The 20,262-nt window shown below is 38.3% G+C and overlaps 1 protein-coding gene across 1 annotated transcript in view; it reads right to left on the reverse strand.

The window, feature by feature from the left end:
- Window positions 1-493: 493 nt before the first annotated feature.
- tmem178bb (transmembrane protein 178Bb) overlaps window positions 494-20,262 on the reverse strand; it is an 88,394-nt gene continuing 68,625 nt past the window's right edge. Inside the window, exons 4-5 of the mRNA XM_016493952.1 lie at window positions 3,632-3,769; window positions 494-940 (exon numbers count right to left, since the gene is read on the reverse strand). Of these exons, the coding sequence (XP_016349438.1) occupies window positions 690-940; window positions 3,632-3,769 (389 nt within the window). The 3' untranslated portion in view covers window positions 494-689. The remainder of the gene's footprint in view (window positions 941-3,631; window positions 3,770-20,262) is intronic.

The raw sequence follows: 20,262 nt of genomic DNA on the forward strand, positions 1-20,262 counted from the left end.
AGACCAATCGGCGGGTTTAGACACAACAGATCCAAACTGCATCAAAGATGTGAAAGAAACTTGGTCCTGGTGCTCCTGATTACTCTGAACTCCTGGGCTTCAAACATTGGCACTGGACCTCCATACTTGCACATGGTGCCGTCCAGATACAAATACAGTAGTCTCCATGTTTGGCATTTTTTAGGGTCAGCCTACATGTCAATATCCATCCTTGCGGCAACGGAATGAGCAATACAGCAATAAAGTTCGTTTTTTTTTGCTTCATTCGTCACTGTTTTCTTGTGCTCATGAAAGTCACAACTTTGACAGAACAAACGTTTTCCTGTGCAGGATCTTGACGACGGAAAGTCCCACTGATATTATCTTATTATTATTTGTTTGTTGTTGTTTTTTTTTTTTCATTGTTTTTTTTTTTTTTTGTCTTTTCATTGTGACATTTCCATGACGATTAAGCCAAATTTGAGCCAAATTTTAAAACGCAATTGTTTTTTTTTTTCTTTTCTTTTAAACGATCAGGACACTCAGTTGTAGATTCACACACATGGTTAAAAAATGGCCTGGTTGGTGAGATTAGAAATGATTCTAAATGCACATGATTTTCATCTTCAGTTATGGTCTTTTTTGTGTGTGTTTTGTCCCCCATTGTCCAGCTGCACATGTAGGGCTTGGGGATTTTTAGAGGTCGTCCCTTAACACACTGTGCCGTTTTCTTGGCGGGATTTGGGGCACGTGGAGCGAGGGATCGGCTGTATGGAGGGCGCCAGCGTGCAGAAGAAGCCGGCGATGAGGGACAGGCCCAAACCACCCCAGGCGCAGAACATTGACCAGCCGTAACCGTGACTGATGTCGTCTGGGAGGCCATACATGTAGCGAGGGTAACGGGACAGTTCGAAATTGATGCCTGCTACACAGGTGCACAAGGAAATGATGCAAAATGTGCCTGAAAAAGAGAAAGACAATCATCAGAATACTTCAGTAGCTTTGATCCTAAAACTGAATAAGTTGCCTTTGCTGTATGCCTCAGCATCCCAACTGAAGTTGAATACATTTGCTGTGCTGATTTTGAGAGAAATTCAGGGATTCAGTTCTGTGGAAATCAGTGAAGAGCAGTGATTCTCGACTCTGGCCCTCGAGGTCCACTGTCCCACAGAGTTTAGCTCCAGCCCTAATCAAACACACCTGCCTGTAGCTTTCTAGTGATCCTGAAGACCTTGATGAGCTTGTTCAGGTGTGTTTAAGTAGGGTTGAGAACCCCTGCTGTCTTGTGACTTGTATAAATAGTGGTCTTACATGCTAAGCTAATATTTTAATAAGCAGCAAAAAAAAAAAAGCTAAATAAAAATAGCACAGCAAACACAGATATTGGGTAAATAGATTTTTTTTTAATTAATAAGATTTTTGTAACACTTTAGGGACCAATTCTCACTATTAACTAGCTGCTTATTAGCATGGATATAACTAGCATACTGGCTGTTTCTTATTAAGCACATATTAATGCCTTATTCAGCATGACCAATTTTTTTAAAGATAAGTTTAGATCACCGACCATTTCGCTGTGAGCTCAACGTTACACTTCAGCAATGTTAAAATAGGTGTATAACTGTTCGTTTTACTTTAGTTTTGGTCTCTATTGACTTTCCTGATTATATAAATGTGATAATTTTAGAATTGGTATGACTGCATATACATGCAAATAAATATGACTGAAATTAGAGGACTGGAGAACAAAAACATCACAAGCTGGCTTTGATGAGACAGAAGTTGTTTAAATCTACTACCGTTCAAAACTTTGGGGTCAGTAAGATTTTATTTATTTAGTTTAATAAATTAATATGTTAATTCAGCAAAGATGCATTCAATTAATTCAACGTGACAGTAACATTTAGTGTTACAAAAAAATTCTACAGTATTTCAGATATACAGTATCTCACAGAAGTGAGTACACCCCTCACATTTTTGTAAATATTTTATTATATCTTTTCATGTGACAACACTGAAGAAATTACACTTTGCTACAATGTAAAGTAGTGAGTGTACAGCTTGTATAACAGTGTAATTTTGCTGTCCCCTCAAAATAACTCAACACACAGCCATTTTTAATCAGAGTTCCTGATAATAAGAAATGTTTCTTGAACACCAAATCAGCCTGTTAGAATGATTTCTGAAGAGAAATCTAGAAATCCATTGATAATTGTAAGTGAATTTGCAGCGGCAGCTTCCAGTCTATACACGGTCATTGATTACAATTCATTTTAGCCTATTTTTAACGTGCGGTGGCTGTTATACTTAAGGCTGTTATTGGCTGTTATACTTGAGCTAAGGTTGTCATTACATAACATTGCAGTGACATTCCATCATGCAGTTGCAGACTCTGCATATTCACAACTCCCCTTTCTCAAGCCTTGTTACATATATTACAAGCTTTATCTGCAAGTCGAGCCCTGTATAGATGACGCTGTCATAACATGTTAGTTGATAAAGAGCTCTAACAAACTAATTTTCCTGCACCATGTGACCGAACGAACATTCAGAGGGGATTCATCCTGCCATAATCTGACCCTCAGCACTCCTTCTGCCTTTATAATTTCGCATTTTAATTGACTTTTCAATTGCCATCTCATTATTCAGGCGCAGGGCATCGCATTAATCCAGCGCACATCTTAATTGCATCTCCGCTTCGCTCTCTATGGTGCCGCCGCCGCCGCACTTATGGGAGCGGAGAGAATGACGCAAAACAAGTCAGCCACTTCCTCTGCTCGACGGGCGTTAACAGAATATCAAAATGCACGGTAACGAGGCCACAGGCTGTGTTGATTGGTGTGAGCATCTATGTAGTGAGGTGATTAGCTTGTGGGTGCATTCAAAAAAACAAAGCGATGCTCGCTGTCGAGAGCCTCGATATTGGTTGGCGTAAAGTGAGATAAGAGATCAGGAGCTAATTGATATTACATAATTGCTTTAATGCCAGCTTCCTGGCTGTCACTCATTAATGCAGTCATGGGGTGACTTGCGTAGGAATTGAGTAGGACACTGAGCTTAGCACACAGTATTGCTGAGAGTGGATGTTAGCATGTTACTTACTTTAGTCTTACTTTAGAGTGTGTGTGTGATTTTATGTAATAAATATACAAGACTTTATTAAAATATTTTTAATAAATTCACAGTTTAATTATATATAATTATATAAAATAGTATACGTATGGATGTGTAGGCTATGTATATATAATATTATATATTTATATATGTGATTTTTTTTTTTTTATTAAATGTTTCTTAAACTAACAATATATTCATTTATGATTATTCTGTGAAGTATTCCAAAAACATTTAAAGTCATTTGCTTCTTATTACTAAAGTGTATTCTCTTCATTATGTTGATATTTTATTTAATAGACTTTATGGGATTTTTTTTTTTTTTTTATCGAAATAACCCGGATGGAAACACATTTGAGAGAAGTTTTCCCATTCAGGTAAATTATTGCAGTGTTTCCCAACCCATATATATATATAAAATGCAATTTAACTTGGCACGAGTTCCTACATTTTTTAAATACTTCTCATTATGACATTTTCATGTACATACTGTAAATAGCCTATATTGTCCACGTAGGTTTGTTTTGAGTTGACTTACCTCCCATGAGGAAGAGCAGACCTGCCACATACTGCATGAGGCCACGGTCCCAGCAGCATCCCAGCATCCCAATAATCCAGCCGAAGAGGATGATAGCCACTGCCATTCCCATAAATCCTGCCGTCATCCTCCGCAGATCTGTGGGCGGCGAGAAATAAGGCAAGTCAAACACATGACTCAGAGCTGATAAGGGCACGGCGTGGACACGCTCGGCAAAATGATGCATTTCAATGAGCGCTTCTATAAGCACTGTACTATGTTCTATTTTATTACGTTATCTTCTCATATATTCATAGCTTTTGTTTTTTTCAACCAGCTTCATCAGGTGATCCATGGGATGCTTTTAACTATTAAATGAGTTCTTGTGTATTCTTTTGACAATCTAGAATTTGGTAGTTTGTTGTAGCAGAATTCAAAACTGAAATAGAAAATGAATATACAGTAACTGCATATACAAAGTTCAAAAACTTTATAAATCCTGCAATAATACCCTGCACTTGCCCTGCTGTGAGTGTTTGAGTGTGCGGCAGGGTTGACTCTGTGTTAGCTAGAGGGTAAGTTGCAACATTTGTGTTCGTTAGCTCTTTTTAATCTCACAGTTGAATTCTCACAGTATAGGAGAGGTGGCAGGCCCAAAACGCCAGGCACGGTGGCTTATGCCAGCCAACTGAAAGGGTCACAGAGTTCACCTCCAGGGCAGATGCGCCACTAGATGAGCATGCTGTAAGAGAGCTTTTATTACTTTCTAATAGAGATGAGGTGTTACAAGCTTTTTTTTCATCAAAGTCATATCAAAAAGAAAATGTCAGATATTTATGAAACAGCAATTCATCATTCCCACATCTCTGACAGGATATTCAGCAGATGCTTGTTTGTTATTACTTAAATTGAAAGTGCCAGATGTCATGAGCGTATGGAAGCCGGTTTCCTCATCTATGAAAAATTGTGATGTTTGCTTTTTGCACTTGTGCCTTTTGTGATTTTCTCAAATTTCCTCAATTTGCAACTTTATATCTTTATATACAGTGTATGTCTATTTCTTGCAATTGCAACCTATTCTTTGACTTTGTGACTCTGTTTGTTGTATTTGAAACATTATATCTCGCAGAGTGACTATTTCTTGTATTTGCAGTTTTATTTCTCACAATGTGACTTCATTTTTCACAACTGCATCTGTTTTCAGTAATTGCGACTTCAAAATGTGACAATGTGACTTTCTTGTATTTGCAACTTCATCACAGTGCAACTATTTCTTGCAGTTGCAACTTTGCTTCTCACAACTGTGAGTGACTTTATCTTACAATGTGACTTCATTTCTCACAATTGCAATTAATTTCGGTAATTGTGACTTTATATCACACAATGTGACCTTCTCATATTTGCAACTTTATTTCTCACAATGCAACTTTTTTTCCCTATAGAGTGCAACTGGCTTTTAAGGGGAATGGGAGATGAGACTCTGATTTGGTTTATTGCTCGTTACGCCCAAAACACACCCACCGCCGACCATTTTTCCCATCCTTAAACTAGCAAAAGTAGATTCGGACATGCCCTAAGCGCAACTGCGCCGTGCGCTTTAGACCATGCGCTTAGATCGTTAAAATAGGGCCCTTAATCTCATAATGTGACTTTCTCGCAATTGCAACTGTTTAACCCGGATGGAAACACATTTGAGAGAAGTTTTCCCATTCAGGTAAATTATTGCAGTGTTTCCCAACCCAAGGCACATCAACACTACACATTTTTTTTCAAAATCCTCCTAATCAAACACACCTGATACAACTCATCAACAGCTCGTTAGTAGAGACTGGGTCAGATAAGTCACACATCCAAAATGTGTGCCTTTGGGATCAGGGCTGGGAAACCTAGCAGTGTAAAGAGCATTACATAATTTTTTTAAATTTATTTATTGTCCAAAAATTTGTCGCAATGTTTTTTTTTTTTTTTAGACAAAATCACTTATCATAGATTCCAAATCTACTTCCAGCTTGGACAAGTTTGATGGAGCAATAGATGCAGGAGTTTTTTCAAGGTGAAAAGCTATTGATTCATATTACATTACATTACATTACATCTAGGTTTTATAAACTGTGCCAAAATAATCTAAATGAATAAGTTGAATTTTGACCAAATTTCACAGACACACACACACACACACACACACACACACATAATGTGACTTTCTCGCAATTGCAACTGTTTTGGGGGCTTAATATCTCACAATGTGATTTTCTGGTATTTGCAACTTTATTTTTCGCAATACAACTTTATTTCTTGTAGTTGCAACTTGTTCCTTGTAACTGTGACTTAATATTACAATGTGACTCTCACAATTAAACAATTTGCTGGGGAAATTGCAACTTTACATCTCACAATGTGAATTTCTAGTATTTGCAACTTTTTCACAATGCAACTTTATTTATTGTAGTTGCACCTTTTGTTTCTTGTAACTGTGACTTAATCTTACACTGTGACTCTTGCAGTTAAACTATTGTTTAGGTAATTGCAACGTTTTCACAATGTGACTGTAGTAATTGCGACTTTATTTCTCACTATGGCAGCTTTATATTTTGGTGTGACTTTATAAATCACAATTTTTTTTTTTACTCTGAGGTGGAAACGACCATAGAAGTACTATTTGTGTCTCATAAAACTTTTCACAGAGTGTTTGATAGACCTGTGCCATCTGAACTTTCATGTTTGGTTGTATTTCTCTCCCTTATAAGTTGGCTTGGAACTGTTACTTTGCTGTCCTTTGAGAGAGCTCCGTTATGACCTTTTATATATGGTTTACTGCAATATTGCCTCAATAAAATTGAGCAGAGCCTTCACAACATTGGAACAGTTGGTGTGAAACAAGCAAGGTTATGTTATAAATTTATCCTTTAAAAAGAGTTTAAAGAGAAGTTAGCCAAGTCATACTATAAAATACATTGTGGTGTAAAAGAAGAGTGTTATTTAAACATTGAGTCAGACTACAAACACTTCACCACACATCTCATGGAAAGCTTACTTGGGTACAGCCTAATTTTAGTTTCTTACGTCGGAGCCCATATAATCTTTGTTACATAATAATATAGACTTTGTTGTTGTAGAAATGGGGTAGTGTCAGTGAGCATGTAAGCAACAGCATGCATTCTGAATCAATAAGTGCTCAGGTATAGTCATAGAAATTGCTATAGATTATACAAGAGTTATATCCATGCAACGTTTTAGCTTTGTGGTCGTCAGTGACTTCACCTGTTAAGAGAAATTAAAGAGAGAAAGTGGTTTACATGAAGTCAGGAACCTTTCTCAGTTAGGTGCAAATTATAAAACGCTGTGCAGCTTTGGTCTCTCATGTTGAGAGAAACATGTTATGCCTCAGAGAGCAAAGTATTGAATTCATCTTCCCTTAAATAGTTTTAGGGAGCTACTGGTTATAAAAATCATGTTTATGCAGTCTTTCATGAGTGTTGCACAACTTCATTCTGTAATAAGTACAGTATAGAAGTATGGTTTGACTTTAGTAAACTATTTTATTTGTTATTTTACTAAACAGACTCTGCTGTATGAATATTTACTAAAAAAATGAATTAATTATTAATTGCTTTAAACATGTGTTGCAGCTTTCGCATACTGACTGGTAACTTTCCATTGTGCATTTTCTTAAATGTTTATCTACCTAGCAGGTGTGAAAGAATGCTCGATTGTCTGGAGATTGTGGAAAGGTTTCTTAAAGCTTCTTATGCAATCTGCAGACTGATGCTAAACCAGACTGTCAGCATCATTCAAAATGTATATTAACTAGAAAAGCATGTCAACGAGAGTACAAGAGCGCAGAACACTAGACACTAGCTCTTCTGGAAACAGGCCAGGAGAAGTCTCTGTAGTTGGCCCTCTCCTTTTGTTTGATATTCTTGTCGTTTTTGTATCTCTGTGTTTCGTAACCTGCTGGGCTTCCAGATGTGTCAGGTTCTGCCAGATCTTTGTTCCCCTCGCTCTCAAGCACTGAATGAGAAAGCAGACCGTAAATGCTGTACTGCAAGTAAATGTGTGCTTTCAAAGTCTCTAAAGGGAAGGGTGTGTAATTATGTGTGGCACAGGAACTTCGCCAATTAGATACTTTTTAATTGAAGAGGGGGAAATATATAGACTGTACTGAAGCTTGATTTCTCAGAATTCATGACCTGAAATGTCAGATCTTTCAAATGCAGTTTTCACACTGGAATATGCCATGAATTCTTGAAATGATGGACTGCTCCCTTAGGGCTGGACCTGATGAGATTATGCTTCCTCAAGATAAAATGTATGAAATGTATAGTCAGGATTTGAATCAATTCTATGTGATCACCCACTGTTTTAGCAATGAATACTATAAGGATATATGTAAAGCAAGGGGTTCTACATCTGCAAGGAACTTTCTAGTAATCCTGAAGACCTTGACTAGCTTGTTCAGGTGTGTTTGATTAGGGTTAGAGCTAAACTCTGCAGGAAAGTGGACCTTGAGGGTCAGAGTTGAGAACCCCTGACTTAAAGGGGCTGTTTACACCTGGTCACTTCATGCGTTTGTCCGAAACGCATTCGAGACTGATATAAATCCGATCGCTCAAACCACTTCAGGAAGTGGTCTGGGCCACATTCCAGACGAAACTGAACCAGTGTAAATGCATCTGGTTGTTGAAACCACATATGTAAATTTTACTCCCAAAACGTTAAAATAATAAACGTGTGAGAGCGTGTTATAGGCTATATGACATTATAGTCAGATATGACTGCACTAATGCAACACCCATCGCAGTGGACGAGTAGCTGAGTATCTCTTCAGCAAGCAGACATGCAAACTGCCGCGAATGAAACAAAGTAATACACAGACGGTCAACACACAATCATCTTCATTAAAAGTAGTAAGACAAACAAGTAAGACAAGTAGCATCTTTCCAGTGCTGATGCCGCGCGCTCTCCTATTGCAGTCTTTGATCTTGAAAAGAGCTGATATTTAATAAAATGCAGCGCTTATCTTTTGATTTCGTTGACGTGAACTTGGTTTAAATATAAATATGTCAGATCTAAATTTAAATATAGCACGGGAATTGAAGATCGGATTTACATCCGTTTTGCGACTATACATTTATGTGGCCAAGTGTAAATGGAAATGTTTTAACAAATCGGATCGATATCCGATCAGCGAAAACGCATGAAATGACCAGGTGTAAACAGGCTTAAAGGGTTAATTTTACTGACCTTACAAACCTGTATGACTTTTTTCTTTTGTGGAACACAATGGAAGATATTTTAAAGAATGTTAGGATCCAAACATTGGAATCTATTGATTTCATTGTATGGACCAAATAAAAAAACTAAGAGGCCAAAATCAAACACTGCCTGTACTTCTTCTTTCAAGACCTCTCAAAAAAAAAAAAAAGTTTTATATAGTATGAATGTAATCCAGACGTACTACATTGGCATTCATGTGACCTACCAGTGTCAGTTGTGTTGCATCACTACCATACACAAATCCTCTCCCATGGCCTTATGGGTATAGTGATGTGTCCATTAGATGTGAATCTCACTGTAAATACTAGATTGTCCGGGGACTTTTTGCCTACTGTTTTATGAATACTGTGAATTTGGACTTACTACTGTTCACATACTGTTACCAGGGAAGTATGCAATTTTGGATGCAGCCTGAGACATTTTTTCCAAATATTTTCCTTTGAGTTCCATGGAAAGAATGTAATTTTGCTTGGAAAGAGAAAATAATGACAATTTTTGGATGCACCCCTTTAAATCATACCAAATCACCAAAATACCTTTATAGTCATCGTGAAATGGCTTTCCCAACCCATTAATTTCCATAAATGTGACATGATTTGAGTGAAATGGCTTTGAATAAAAGAGTATTAAACAATAAAAGGTGTGAACCATTGGCAAATTATGTTGTGAAAAATTTCATATCAGAATCAAGCCAGGAATTGTTTCAGAGTTGATGAAAGATTATTAAAACTTTTTTTTTTCTCTTTGTACTACTATGAATTGATGAATTGTACACATAAAGACTAAGGCAGCGTATAAAGTAAGTAAATTATGATTTAATTTCAACTTTAAGCCTTAATTTATGATTCAAATATGCTGAACTAATTTTTAACCCAAATATTCCACTTGGGATCACCTTGAAAATTAAGTTTCTTTCTCCCCCCCCCTTTCCCAATGTGAGCTCAGTTAGCAGCAATATTCCTGTTCAAGTTTACACACAATTCCCTGAATGATCCACAGACCTCATGTATAATTGCACATCCGTTCCGACATCCAGATCAGACTCCCGTGCTGCCTGTAAACATCCTGTGATAAATCACATAGCCTTCTTGACTTCAACTTTATAATCCCTCTAACAAAAGTAAATATAGACTAACCGCATGATCTAACCACATAATGGCCGTACCATTGAAAGCTAATGGGAAACATGATTGATGCAGGACGGTTTATGGTGGATGACACCGTAATCGAATTGGGAATCAAATTGTGACATAATTAAGTTACGATTATTCAGCACTCGAAGCCTTGTAGTCCAGTATGTACAAACCTGGAGTCTTATATACATATGCTAACTGAATGATAGTAAATGAAGGTCCACCTTATGAACAGGAGGTCGAGTAGAAAACGGCCATGTGCTCCCTCCTGACAGGAAACTAATGACCGCACCTGCTCAGAAGAAACTGATTTGCATGCCAACCATCTATAGCATCTTGTGTGACAGAAAGGCTGAACACAAACTTGCTTGGCTGAATCTGTGTTTTGTCTTAGCCAATCTAGGCCCCGAAAGCCCTTGTCGGCATCCCATTCAGACGATGTCAAACGCGTCTTGAGTCATACAGCAACACTGTTTACAGGCAATCGAATCAGAGTGGGAAACACGAGCCTCTTTTCATCTCTGACCTTTTCAAGTGGGTGCTTCAGAGAGTTGCATCATTGTTAAAGGAAGGCCTTTGTCTGGAAATGATATGTGTTACAGGGAGCACATGCAACAGGAGGTCGAGTAGAAAACGGCCATGTGCTCCCTCCTGACAGGAAACTAATGACCGCACCTGCTCAGAAGAAACTGATTTGCATGCCAACCATCTATAGCATCTTGTGTGACAGAAAGGCTGAACACAAACTTGCTTGGCTGAATCTGTGTTTTGTCTTAGCCAATCTAGGCCCCGAAAGCCCTTGTCGGCATCCCATTCAGATGATGTCAAACGCGTCTTGAGTCATACAGCAACACTGTTTACAGGCAATCGAATCAGAGTGGGAAACACGAGCCTCTTTTCATCTCTGACCTTTTCAAGTGGGTGCTTCAGAGAGTTGCATCATTGTTAAAGGAAGGCCTTTGTCTGGAAATGATATGTGTTACAGGGAGCACATGCAAATTTGAATGCTGAGGAACAAATTAAATGATAGCGGAGATATTGCTTGAGGAATAATGCGCATCAGTTTTATTTGCACTGCTTTGACAGTTGCCATTTTTTTACTAGAATGAGAACAGTGAGATGTGAGTCAGAGTGGATTGTGGCGACATTTATTCATTTAGAGAATCATTTAGTGAAAGAGAAAATACTGAAACTGATTAGGACATAATGCAGAATCGAACCTGCAATTCTCCCATAAGCACCCTGGCTTAATGATCTGCGCAAGCTGCTAAGCCAAAGCACCATCTTTTATTTTATTTTCTCCTTCAGTGGCTTATTAGAAACAGCCAAAACTATTATTTTGGCAATAGCTGCACAGAATGACACCAAGACACTATGTTGCTTATGTTCACTTTTACAAAAAAGTAGTCAAGTTTTGCCGTCAGCCACAATCTTTGTGGCTTTGTTTTTCTCTGTACCTCTTCTCTCTTGTGTTATTCTCAAAAGTGGTTGTATTTAGTTTAATCTAATATGTCAAAGTGATTCCTAAAGTCTGTAAAAGCATGTCATGTTCTTCACTGAAATGAGTCAGCATGTTTTAGTGCAGCATGAGGTCGTTTTTCTCTCCTGGCTTTGGGAGAGGATGACAGTTTTTTTTGTTTTTGTTTCTCTTTTTCCCCTCTGTGTGGAATGGCCCCTGAAGGTAATAGAGCTTAACTTCATTACCCCGTGTCAACCGCTACTGGGGAGAAAACAATTGCGAACTAAAATTAGATTACAGAAGATGGGCTGGGAGAAGCTGGACAAACATCATACTTATATGTTCAAGAGAAGCATGTGTTACTGTTAACAAGGTAAAGGTGATGTAACGCTGCATGTAGTTGGCAAGACTTACAAGTCTTGGGCTATGTTGGGAATAGCATGCTAACATATGTGCTATTTCTGCAGTATGTGCACTGTGAGCAGTATGCAAATTTAAAATATGCATGCAGTATATGCAGTAATTAGGCTATTTGCAAAATTTACTAGCAATTTTTGAGTAAAAATTGATTCTACTCTTAACTATTCTCAGTGTACAGTATATAGTATTGTTACTTTTTAAATTTAGCCTTACACCTTAAATTCATTAAATTAAATTATTTTATTTAATTATCTCCTAAAACTTTTATTTAAAACTCAACAGGACGGCTTGTTTGTGAAAAAGTGCACTTGCAAAGTGCTGACTGATGTTGTCTTTCTGCTCTCCAGTGGTCAGAGAGTCACTGCCAATCCTGTGGGATCTGCCAATCCGGCCTTGTAAAGCGATAGTCTCAGTGATAGGGGATGGACTGAGGCTGTAGGTAGAGGGAGGATACAGCTGGACATGGCAATGTCAATAAGAGCTCACTGAGGGAATTGCTGAGTGACAGACAGCTGGCACTTCAGTCAAGCACTGCACTGACGTGACGCTATCGACTGGCCATCAGCAGCATTGCCATGCTGAGCGGAAGTCAACATGACCTTGTGGATGATGGCTCGTCCATGTGTATTTTGGTGTCAGATACTGCAAATAAGATGTCCTGTTCACATTGTTGACACTGAAGTGAAATGTTGAATTCCGAAACAGATATCAATACTTTTTGTATGGTTCTGACCAGGGACGCGGGAAGTAGGGGTGCTGAGAGGGCTGCAGCACCCCCTGTTTTCACATGGTTGCAAATGCAACGCCAAGTTTGTTCATTTAAATTTATTCAGTTTTAGCATTTAATAATTTATTTGTAATGATCTCTGAAATGTAAATTATAAGTGGACTATAATAAACCCATATTTATCTTTATAAACATGATTTCTTTTACTTGTGATGTTTTCTATATGGGATGATTAGCCTAATCCTCATGAACACGTGCCGCTAGCGCGTGGTATCAGACATGAACTGTACAGAATGCGAACAAGATTAACTTTAATACAAGGAGATAATGGCGCAAAAGCGAATATCAGATTTTTTTAAATGCCCATCCCAGCAAAAACTTTCCAAAATCGGCATCCAAACAACACCAGCCCCAGCACCGACGTAAGTGAACCAGCCCCCCCATGTCTACTAAGTAAGTGAACCAGTCCCCCCCCAAACCCCCCAAAATATTAAATGTATTTTAACTGTTAAAATGTTAAATGTAAAATGTATTCATTAACTTTAAACGGGCGGAAGTACACCTGCTTGGGAATCATATGGAAGCTTGTTTGTGCCATGGGATAAAAAAATAAAAAGGATAATTGCAACTTTTTTGCGATATTATTTTTGCTCAGAATTGTGAGATATAAATGAAGAGTTTTCAAGATTTTTTAAATTTTTATTCTGTGGCAGAAGTTGTGAGATGTAAACTCAGAATTCAGAGAAAAAAGTAAGAATTGTGAGGGGAACAAAGTCACATTTACCTTTTTTATACTTTTATTCCGTGGCAGAAACAAGCTTCCATAGAATCACACTGAAGCTTAGTATGTTTTTTTTTTAGCACATACTAAAAAGTATTGAATTGCACTGTAAATCACTTTAGATAAACACATCTGCCCAATGAATCAATGTGAATGGCAAAAAGCATTGTTTTTTAATCAATTTCCAAACTAGAAAATAAGGTTAGTTAACTTTATGCTGCAGTATGCTTTATAATCTTCTTCTGTTTGGCTCAGAGATAAAGATGGTATCGGCAAATAAGATCTGCTCGTTTCAGAGAAGAAAGCAGCATCTAAATTTATGCATGCTGGTGTACTTTGATAAATCAGGGGTCAAATCTTACAGACCAGAAGGTTAAATTGAACAACCACAAACAAGCCGTTCTGGGAGCGCTGTAAAATGATCTATCTAAATCCATATCTCCTGCCATCATAAATGTGCATATATGGTCACCGCTGGAATGAGTAGGCGTAAAAATTCTGTCTGGACTTAACGTCCTTTCTGACCACAGGACTTAATGCTGCTTAAAAAGAAAGTGATAATGCAGGAAATGCATTATAGGGCAGATAAAAAGGACATAGATATATGATTAGATGAGTTGTCTGTTGAAACTAGCCTTGTAAATAACTCCCACCAATTGGCATTCGCAGAGAATAGAGTATTGAAAGCGAGACTAGCAGAGATGGAAAAAATACAAATGTTTTTTAATGAAATGTCAAGGTTGAGCAGTTTTATGGAGTCGTTCGTGTCTGTAGCAGTGCTGATGGCGGGAGCTCAATGACAGCCTATCGTTCAGGCTGCACCGCAGTCCTGTGCATTACATCAATAAAATGTGGATGTGCGTGACGCCGCATGAAGGCTCTGGTGAGGAAGCATCATGGGTGCTGACGGGCATCAAACATGAGGAGAGGCATGTAACTCAGCACTTTTGCGGCAGACCTTTTGATTTCATTTCCTATGCTTTGAATAACTCAAATGACATGCTGTGGTTTTTTTATACACTGACTCCTTTGAACATAGTTTGAATTTCAATCTGATTAAGTATGCTGCTTCATAAATCATGCACGACTGGTTTAAAAGAAACATCTGGAGCATCAACTTTTTATTCCTGTCATACAGCATGATTTTTGATGCTCACAGTCCAATGCACAAACATACTCTATTTTTAATTACACTACAGTTAGTGCCGGTTTCAAGAGTGCAACTGCATTGGGACTTTTTTGTTTGTTTGTTTTGTGGTGTTCCAGACCAAAAGTCAGAACCAAGTTTAGCCAGGTGCGGGTTTTTCCAAATCTGTAATTTTTCTCTCTATCCTGAAGCATTCACAGCAGGTTTCTCATGGTAAAATGTAAAACCTGGATTGGAGCTGGAGCAGAATGATAAAGCTTCTAGTTTTATTTTATTTTATTTTATTTTTGTTTAAGTGTTAGTATTCATTTGCCAACTGGTATAATTTACAAATGTGTAATTATAGCTTAGTGTCATTTAGTAGCATTTTCATTTTTAATTCAGGTGAGTTTTTATGATTTCTAGTAAATATACCATATATCTAAAACTAAAATTAATTTCTGACCAATTTAATATTATTTTAGTTCTTTTTGGAGTATAAAAACAGCATAAAAATGCATTTCAGTTTAGGTTCAGTTATTCCAAATTGTTTGTTAGTTATTTTTACTTTGGTTAACAACTACATTTTCAGTTTTAGTTTTCACAATAATAACACAATTGCTTACAATTGTGATGTTCTAAATCTTTAAATCTTTATTTTTACCTATATGGTTGAACCGCAGCCATGCTGGTATTCAGTACAACAGCACTCTTGCTGGAATGATATTGGTTAATCACCCAAACCCCGTCATGGGTGAGTCTGACAGCAGAATGGCACAGCTATGGAAAATGCTGAGTGGAACAGAGAAACCTCTGCCAGCTGTCAATCACTGCATCTGCCCCTCATGTGCTTTTTCCACACAGTCATCACAAAATCAACAACAGGGGACAGAATAGGCAAATGCAGCTATTTGATGTGACAGCCGTTTGACATTGTTTATGCAGATATGAAAGCTCTGCCGTGCTCGCGTGAGCAAGGCTACGTGCTGTGATGCACTCGCAACCGCAAACGTGTTTGCTGCTAGGGGCTTAAAGGCAAATGCATCCTGGTCAGTCACCTCTCCTCCTCTTTACTGCCACTCATTCCCGTTTGTCTCCCATGAGGACGGGTGAGGGAGCTGTGTCCTCTTTGTTTCATGTTGGGATTATGGGATGACGCATTTGCATGCTGCTGTCAACTGGACGGACGCGTGAGCACTCACACACGGCAGTGGATTTGCATACTGAGCATCAGTATGCAAAGCCGAAAGAAATGATGGGAGGGAGAAGATTCTGGCGACAGAGAGATTGCTAATATCTGCACTGCTTCTAGGGCTAAAAATGGATCAAATAAATGTAACCATAGTGCACAATGTAGCTTTCTGTAACAACCATCAGCACCTTTTTTTTTTTTTAAGGCGACATCAGTGACTGCTCTGACACTTCTAATTTTAAAGTACGCAAGGTCACCGTTCCAAATTCCTGATATAATATGCATTTTTATAATGAAGCAAGCAAAATTGCAACTGAACTTGATTGCTTAAAAGTTAAAGGTGAAGTAATTTCTGTGTAAAGATCAACACTGGAATTGTATAAATTATTGTTTTCAAACAGGTTTCCTGTACACAGAATTACTGGAATGGATACTATGGATGCAAAGCCACTATAGAAAATTATTTATTCATTATTTTACGTTTTTTTATGTTAAAAATAATAAAATAATAAAAATTAAGCATTTATCCATTATTGGCTACCCATATAAGATATTCTTATAGAATATTATTTGTTTGTTTTTAATGTAGTGATTAGGTCCATAGAAAAGATAAAGACGAAAGTCATATGTTAAGTAAAAAAAATATATATACAGGTGCATCTCAATAAATTAGAATGTCGTGGAAAAGGTAAAGTTTTTTTTTAACAAGAATAACACACACACAAATGTAATAGAGGGTTAAACCTTTTAAAAGAGGCCAGATCCAAAGTGAGATAAATATACATTAAGCTTTTACAGGTCATCTAGTCTGATCCGTGAGATTTAAAGTTATGATGTAGGACAGTAGACACTGTATTCACCATCTGTGGTGTTTCTTTGTCTATGTAGATATGAATGGGGTTAAGCATCATGCTTCGATTTAAATCCTGTTGTAGGCATTTACAGTACTTCATGCTAAACGCTTGTTTAGCTCGCAGATCTTGTCTTGTGTGCACTGAAGCTCTGCAGCATCTGAATTAGGGCTGGACAATAATTCAATATCAATATGTATCGCGATACAATTTTTTTCAATAACGGTGATATGCTTTTTAAACACATTTCCGATATTTCGATATACATTACCAGTGTTTCCCATACATTGATTTTATATCGTGATATCAATTTTGGCCATATCGTCCAGCCCTAATCTGAATGTGAAAATCTGAAGCAACTGACTGTGCATCTGTTTACTAATCAATTCAGAGTAATTGTTAGGTAAAGATGTCTGAGATATTCAAATGCACTGTGTGACTTAACACAATGTGTCAAGCTGTCAATGCAGAAAGCTCACCGAGCTCACGCAAAAACAATTTCTATAGGTACAAACAACGCAATGCTTTGAAACTAGATAGGCTTTATCTGTCATTCAGGCAAATGGCAGATGAACGTGCACACACTCCTATCATAAATGAGCTAAAAACCCAAAGGACGTTCGGCCCTGTGGTGTGTTTGGATGGCTTTGTCCCTCTCCTGTCTATGTGCTAAACTGTCACTTCTTCTCTCAGTCGGCGTCCCCTATAGTGCAGTCTGGCTCCATACACATCACAGCACAGCTTTGGAGCAGGTTGGCCAAAGCCCACAGGACCGACAGACAGGAGTGAGATGGGAGGGAGGGCAGGAGGATACAGGGAGACAGAGCAGCTTTTCCATTCAAACTTTTGCATGAATTAGCATGGCGCCTTGGTCTCTGCGAACACAGTGTGGTTGTTGACCAATCGAGGCAATCTGGTTGAGAGCCGTATGGTTTCATGCATTCACAGCTATCAGGTAGCTCGACTCCTTTTCTTGTGTGATCTTTTAAAACAAAAAGTGAAAGTCAATTGAACCGGCACTCCCAGAGGATCATTTTGTTTGCGCAAAAACTGCTCTTTCATAGCTTGGGAGACTTCACCCAAAACTGAGAAGTCTTTATTTAGTCACACTCCTGTAATTTTTCCCCTCTGTAGAACAAAACCTAAAATATTTGTGGAAGAATCATTATGCAGTGCAATCCATACAACACCAGTTCATGGTGACGAGGGGATATTTTGTTTTGCTCGTTTTATTCATTCTTGTTTTGCTTGCACTAAAATCACTAAAATCCATGCAAATTTCCCTGACAAAATAACTTGGCTGTTTTATTAACAGATTAGCACTTACATGGGAACCTCCTTGCCACCCCTCTTACCTCTTAACTCTTATTCTGAACCGTCTCCGATGACCACTTGATTTAGTCAACTACACCTCAAAAAACCTGAGTGTCCAATGAGGTCTTTGCTGCTATTTTATTAGCTGACTAGGCTTTGCAAATGGATTCAGGTCATGACAGAGGGAGAGACGGAGACAGAGAAACAGAGGGGAGAGAAAGTAATTACAGCTTAAGTTTTATAAGAGATTAATGTGAACAAAGTCAAGGAATTCATCTCTCAGCATTCATGTAGTCAGTATCATATAATAAAGTAGTTGACGATACCCAGTCCTAATTTTGACAAATCTAGTGTAGCGTTAGTTCCGGCAGGTCACGTTAGTCAAGCTCGCATCAGCTGACTCTCATCAACCTATGGGAATACAACACCTATCTAATCATTCATATATAAGGTCCCTCAGTATTATCAGCAGTTTTCGCATTGCTCAATAGCTAATTACCCTCCTCCATCCCCAGCTCCTCCTCTGTCAGTCAGGATTCAGCCTTCTGATTCTCCTTTGAATCAGACTAATTCTAAAATGTGTACATAACATTATTGAACTTTAACGATATCTGCAATACATTTATGTTGGTTCTGTTCTGTTTACCCTGGGGGGGTATCGCTGCTCTCCCTGCTCTCATCCATGCTAGGCTGCATGGACACGCAGGGAGTTCTTGCCCAGAACAGAACCATACCGCCAATCCAAACTGTATGCTAATTGTCAATCATCTTTGATGATAGTGGTCCTGACGGAAACCGTTGGATAAGTTGAAATTATTTTGTTATTCTGCAACAGGCCACAGACACTTGTTTTGTATTATATCCACAATATTCCTTAAAATTTGCTTGTTTAATTTCCTTTAAATACCCATCTGTACCTCTTATTCCTCATATGTGTATTATTTTAACTTGCCTGTGCCTTATCCAGCCACATTTTCCTTAGGCACTGAGTCACCTCATTGGCTAAACCACACAAGCAGTAAGCAGTGTTGAGGATCTGTGGGTTGCTATTAAACTGTCGCCTGATGCAGAGAGAAGAACTGTGGGAAGAGTGCAGGGGGCAGTGTCACTCCGCTTGTCATATGTCAAAACAGAGGTGAGAGACACTGACACCGGTGCGAAAGATTTGTCACCAGCTGCGCGGGTGTGAAAACCCACTAGCATCCCACGACAAGAGCTGTGTGGCGAAACGTCCCTCAACCCTGTAGCCGAACAGCTCTGAATTCCTCACAATAAGACAAGACTCATTATATTATGCTTGTGGGCAGGACCTGATCTTTTGGCCCAACCCATAAGTGACATCATGCACAAGTGTTTATATAAGGCAATGGAACAAGATTTCTGATGGAGATTGCCAGTGATGCTATTGTGGCTGTTTTAGTCTTTTATTTATTACATTTTTAGTTATTTATGATATGATAATAAGCGGAAACTTAAAATGCATTCCCTTAGCGATGGTGGCACTATCAATAAAAGAAAAGAAGCATCCAAAACACAGTTTTCTGCTGTTTTCTGTTCTTTCTGAGATGTAAGGCAGCGGTGACCTTGGGCTTTCCAGACTGTCCCTCGACTGCGTGCACTGAGCTGATAAGACGCCAACCGCTGATGCCCGTGCCTCCAAACACCAGCCACAAGCTCCGGCACAGTGAGGATATTTCCATCTCAGAAGGGAAACGCAAGAGAGAGATGATGAAGCTGTAAGACTTCTCAATGAGATGCCAGTGGAGGCCAGACAGCCGTGTCCAGCCGAAATGACTTTGTTTGGTGTCTTGCTGTTTTAACTAGGAAGCTGTTCCTTATCTTTGGCTCACTACAGTGACTTTATGCTTGAAACAACCTCAGTCTGGATCTAGGAGGTCTATAATACCTGGCGAAAGAGATCCGTTAACTTTCCCATTCATCTCAATGGCAGTTTCTTGGAAAACTCAATGAAAATAATTTGAGAAGTGCAAAATTAAGGTAGCCTACTACATATTCAAACATTATAGTATAGTGATTTATTGTAATTTTTTTGATTATCTGAGATTTTTTTCTAGATTTGTTTCCAGCAAACATTGTTACCACACTGTTAATATTTGTTTTCTATTTGTTTTGTTTTTACAAATGGTATGTTTTAATGTAAAAGTGTTTAATTATCATCATGATGCAATTTTTTGTTTGTATTTGATTTTGTTCATCAAAAGTTTTGTCAGTAATTTTGTTGGCCGTCTGGGAAAAGATGGCAGCAGAAGAGCGTAGTTACCGCATGTACCAGCAGGGGTTAACTGGGCCATGCTAACCAGCCTAACCTTAACCTGTTGATCAGGACATAAAATAATATCTGTGATTTAGAT

This window comes from Sinocyclocheilus anshuiensis, unplaced genomic scaffold, assembly GCF_001515605.1.
Source record: "Sinocyclocheilus anshuiensis isolate Anshui unplaced genomic scaffold, SAMN03320099.WGS_v1.1 scaffold1316, whole genome shotgun sequence".
In the NCBI taxonomy this organism is placed as follows: domain Eukaryota; kingdom Metazoa; phylum Chordata; class Actinopteri; order Cypriniformes; family Cyprinidae; genus Sinocyclocheilus; species Sinocyclocheilus anshuiensis.